At 36.6% G+C, this 5,238-nt stretch overlaps 2 protein-coding genes across 2 annotated transcripts; one reads left to right on the forward strand and one right to left on the reverse strand.

Moving 5' to 3' along the window:
- The first annotated feature begins 1,123 nt into the window (after window positions 1-1,123).
- Window positions 1,124-2,263, forward strand: LOC113293359 (mitochondrial import inner membrane translocase subunit TIM8-like). Its single transcript, XM_026542015.1, has 2 exons — window positions 1,124-1,258; window positions 1,761-2,263. Exons 1-2 carry the CDS (start codon window positions 1,217-1,219, stop codon window positions 1,947-1,949), a joined length of 231 nt encoding a protein of 76 aa, XP_026397800.1. The 5' UTR covers window positions 1,124-1,216; the 3' UTR covers window positions 1,950-2,263.
- Window positions 2,264-2,802: 539 nt separating this feature from the next.
- Window positions 2,803-3,890, reverse strand: LOC113293360. Its single transcript, XM_026542016.1, has one exon. It carries the CDS (start codon window positions 3,718-3,720, stop codon window positions 3,013-3,015), a length of 708 nt encoding a protein of 235 aa, XP_026397801.1. The 5' UTR covers window positions 3,721-3,890; the 3' UTR covers window positions 2,803-3,012.
- Between the last annotated feature and the right edge of the window lie 1,348 nt (window positions 3,891-5,238).

The following is a 5,238-nucleotide window of genomic DNA, read 5'->3' on the forward strand; positions in this document are numbered from 1 at the left end:
CTGGTTTCGTACGGATTGTTGCCGGAAGTTCAACAACAATGAACTAAATTGGGTGTTTATGTAGTTTTGGTTTGTATGGGAGATATTGAAACAGGAAAGATGATGATGATGCTGTTATAACTGCATAACTTGTCATGCATTCGAGAAAATGTCTGCATAACATGTTATGCAGTCGTGAAAATGGATGCATAATCTATTATGCATCTACAAAATTTGTTGCATAACTTGTTATGCAGTTCAGAAAAAGGTTGCATAACACATTATGCAACAACTTTTTTGTCACTATTAAAACCAACAAAAACAAATACTGCATAACTTGTCATGCACCTACAGTAATATCTACATAACATGTTATGCAGTCGCGAAAATGGATGCATAACCTGTTATGCATCCGAAAATATGGCTGCATAATGCATTATGCATCGAGAAAATTGTTGCACAATCTTTTATGCATCGAGAAAATAGATGCATAATGCATTATGCATCTATTTTGTATGTACGCACTAATACAATGGCTACATAACTTGTTATAGAGTTGTGCATATGCATAATTTGTTATGCAGTGGAGAAAATGGTTGCATAATTCGTTATGCGTCTGCAGAACGTGTTATGCATCTTTTTTGGTGGCTGCATAATAATTATGTATGAAATTTTCGAAAATTTTGCCTAACATGATGATCACCTCCGATTTTTTCGTGAAAAACAAAAATTTGATATTCTTGTTTGTACTCGTTGCGCAGCTCTCTTAAAAAGATTTCCAACGATATAAAATTTGTAAAATTTCAAGGCGCGGATTTTTAGATATGTTATGTCCAAGTTGCGTTGCCAATTATACCCCTGATGCGTTGCCATAATCCGTCATGCAGACATTTTTAATAACTTCATATAATTATGAGTGTCACGAAAATAATTATGGATGTCACGGTACCTAAAATTAATTGTGGGCCTGACAATGAGAATATTATATTTTTTGGGTCTTCCCCTAAGTTTCCCGTCTCAAATCATATAGCTCAAGCCCAGTTGTAATATTGGATTTAGCACTACCGAGTATATCCAGCCCATAGGATCCATGGACCACCACAAGGTCCACAAGTTCTCATTCGAAGCATCCCCATTTGACTCTAGGGTTTCCAGTTTCAACTATTTTTTTGATAGCGGAGGAAGAAAAGGAGGAGGCTTCTCAACAACAACCAAGAACAACCATTAGCATAGCAGTATGGACGGCATGAACAGCCCTGCATTACAACAGTTTATTGAGGTAAGCTTACATCAAACTCCCTCTTTCTTGTTGTGATCTAGTCTAAATTTGGAGACTTATAATAGGATTTTTTTGTTAGGGTTTTAGTAAAAGGTAAAGTCACCATAGATTGAACAGAAGATGTTATCATCAAACCTATATCTTAAAATACTTAGTTCGGTAAGTATTGTTAGGAGGAAAAGTAAAATCACAAAAATCAATCTCTTGTAAAGTACTTTTTGGTAAAAATTATGCATTACCCAACTATTAGCCGAATGTATTTTGTTTTGGATTTGATAATAGCAATGAATTGATCAGAGAAGGTAATCAGGTAAAACAAAAATTATTTGTAGGTTTGCTTTCATTTAATTGTGACACAACTTTTTCAGTGTTTGTTTAGTTTGTTATTGTTTTTGAATCCCAATCTGATTAAGTTGGTCACAGATGAAAGAATGAAAATTGGGTTATGTTAAGGACGCAGATTTTCAATTGAATGTTGATTTTTTTTGTTTGTTTGTTTCAGCAAGAAAAAGAAAGAGCAATGCTGAACGAAATGGTGGCTAAGCTCACAGATGCTTGCTGGGACAAGTGCATAACCAGTACCCCTGGGGCTAAGTTCAGCTCTAGTGAATCATCTTGTCTTTCCAACTGCGCTCAACGATATATGGACATGAGCATGATTATCATGAAACGTTTTCAATCCATGAACTGACGACATTGCTGGAATCTTTTCTAAGTGGCGTTGTTCTCTGTGTTTGATTCATTAACTGGTCAGTGTGCGCCTCTATTTAGTTTCAAACAGTCTCTCAAGAAATAATTATGTAAAAGAAACTTCTATTTTACTAGTGTAGTTCGGGTTAGTCAAGAGTTATAGAAATTAGAAGAGAGGAAGGAACTTGTATTCTCTATTTGTGTTATAGTTACAAGATTGATGCAGTAGTTTTATTGCAGTTCGTCAGAGATTATTATGTGAATGCATCATATTATTGTTGGATGTGTGAAAGAAAAACTCAAATCTTCAATTAATGTTCTTGCAAAACACGTCATTCATGCTAATTTACTATCACATCTATAGAGAGAAATAAGAAGAGAAGATAGAGTCTAAGGTTTACTGTTTTTACAGTGCCTTCTGGATATAGTCACTACAGAATCTGAAACAGATAAAGACACAGGTTCAATTCGAAGTCTGAGATTTATCTGTTTCTTTCAACCCACCACAGAATTTTCCATAATCCTTAGTTTCATGTGCCCGGAGGCTGGACTGGAGACCCATTTGAAGCCCTCGACAAGGGTGATCACAGATTTGAGCCAGCAAAATTCACGTTTTCTTTGCCTGTGGTGAAATCGGTGAGACCCATATGATAGTAGCTCATTATTCTGATACCGCAAATGTTGTGGTGGTGGTCTTTGAAGACCAACCAAGTTTGTGGTAATGGAGGTTCTACTACATCTCTTTTCCGAAGAGTAAAGTTAAAATGTTTTTGTTCTGTTTTTTAAAAAGTAAAATAAAAACTTCTGTGATGTAGCTTTAATGTGCGTCCAGAAAAATAGGAAAACAATGAAGCTTGAATGAACTGAAACTATAAACAATCCATGTAGTTGTAAAGAAATTGGACATGAGCTTAACAATGAATAGTTATCGCTTCTCTGTCAAAAATAAACAATGACAACCCCATGTGAGGGTAATGTGCAGAAAGAATAGTATAATCAGACACACCTAACTTAAAGCTACTAACAATCAGAATTGCTCTTGATGGAGCAATTAATACCTAAACTCAAGACAATATAACAAGCCCAAGGTAGACAGCTCCACAAAGAAACATGAACGATATAAGTCCCCAGATGACTCCCCATCCAACACCATTGCAAGGGCAAGGACAAACTTCTGCAAACTTCTCAGCATCACTAGAATTCACTCTTCTAGAAATGGTATCATCATAGATATCATAAACCGAAAACAAGCTGTTCATTACACCAATGAAAAGAATAATGTACCGAAGAATACGGACACTTGTTTTCTCTTGCAGAAACCAGAACACTGCAAGGAAAATAATAAATCCGATGCAGAGTCCTCTCAGAGTCCAATTCTTTGCCACGAAGAGTACAATAAGCAACGCAACACCAAGGCATCCAGCAGCAATTCTAGCAGTAAGAAGATTTGTAGATGCAAGAATGAAAACCATTCCCCAAAACGATGAACCAAGGTAACCAGCAGGTAAAATCACCCAATACACACCGCCGCGTGTTTGTGTCACTCCGCCCTCGTTTGCGTGAACTTGGATCCCTTCAACATGACCACATGTTAGTTTACAAGCGATAGCATGACTGGCTTCGTGAAGAAATACAGTGATGAGTTTGAATGGTGTTAACAGTATTGTCCTCCATAGAGCAAGAATTACAACTGTACAGATTCCGATTGTAGCAAGAAAGATCTTCTGATCCTGCTTGCAACAACCTTTGAGTTCCCAATTCACAGACGACATTCTCTAAAAAGGATAAAATCAAATCCAAGAACACAATGAAACGAAAATAATGCGGTTGGTGTGGAAGACAAATGGATGATTTCGGCGGCTTAATCTGGACCTGGTTTTCGAGAGGAAAAGAGACTGGGAGATTAGGTCTCCTCTTTCTCTCTCTCTTTCTAAGAGGGGAGTTTTCTTTTTTTTGAAAAGTCTAAGAGGGGAGTTGGTAAAAGTAGATGGAATGAAATTAAAGTAACCGTGTGATAAAAGGAAATGATGAGAGATAACCCCAGTTGGCTAGGGGGCTGACTTCATGCTTGTTCAAGCCCCATATGGGAGTTTTTGGTTGCTCATGCGTGAGCCTTGGCATTGCCACTGAGCGGCATCACTTCAGCCGCTAGGCAATGTCATTGCTGCTCAACGACTAAATCACTCGATGGACTAATTTCAAATTCTTTTATATACATGTTATCTAACCTTATTATTTAACTCGTTTTTCTGTATTTTTATAAAAAATTTATTTCAATTCAAACTTTCATAAAAAATGGCAACACCACCCTAACTAAGATCATTCCAAGTTGGTGCAAAAGTTCGTGGTTCAAAGTTATAAATGGGAAAAGATGAATCTATTTGTAGGAATTATGTAGATTTTACACAAGATGCTACCAATGGTGCGTGACAACTAAAGTTTGTGGGGTGGGGTGGGGTGGGGGGACTTATTTCAAAATAAATAAATATTGTGGCTGGGAAAAGCTCGTGGTGTATATAGGTTGTCTTAGTTCATGCTATCAACATATAAGTTACTAAATATGTAGCTGCGGTTACACAAATGAATCGATGGAGATGATGTCGATGGGTAAGAACAATTCAAAAAATTTAATTTACAAATCGAATTTGTTAAAATATAAATTGTTTATCGTACATTGCAGGAATGAAGATGCAGAGAGGACCGTCAAAGAATACAAATAAAGGTTATCATTATGAAAGTTGTTAAAACATCCTAAAGGCGTTGAAAATATTTGACCCTAACTTGTTGGATGATTTTGCTCCACCAACTAGATCTCTATATGTTTTACATGTTTCTCAAGTGCCCCCAATCGGTTCACCAGTTTTCTCATCGGAAACAACATTTTAAGGGCCTACTTGCATAACTAATGTTAATCTCTCTGCATATTCATATGTCGATATCAATGATGGCAAGGGAAATTCCTATGGAAATGTCTTAGATTTTCCCATTTTGCTCCCAATATGGAATAAGAAAACATGAAAAATGGATAGCAAGCAAACAAATTTGTGGGTTTGTGCATTGCGGCTGAACAAGATACGCATGTCTCATCATGCGCGTGGTGTTTAAGTTCAACCGCCGACGTCTGTTATCCCTTCGTGTGGCCAAAGTTACGTTGCATAACTGCTAGATCCAATGGCTCTCTTTGAATTCTCTCTAGATACTAATTTCTCACATCATATCAAATTACACCTCATTCAAACCTCAAACATCACATAATATTTCTTCCAATTTCAATTTAGTTTGTTGAAAGA

This window comes from Papaver somniferum, chromosome 7 (genome assembly GCF_003573695.1).
Source record: "Papaver somniferum cultivar HN1 chromosome 7, ASM357369v1, whole genome shotgun sequence".
NCBI lineage: Eukaryota > Viridiplantae > Streptophyta > Magnoliopsida > Ranunculales > Papaveraceae > Papaver > Papaver somniferum.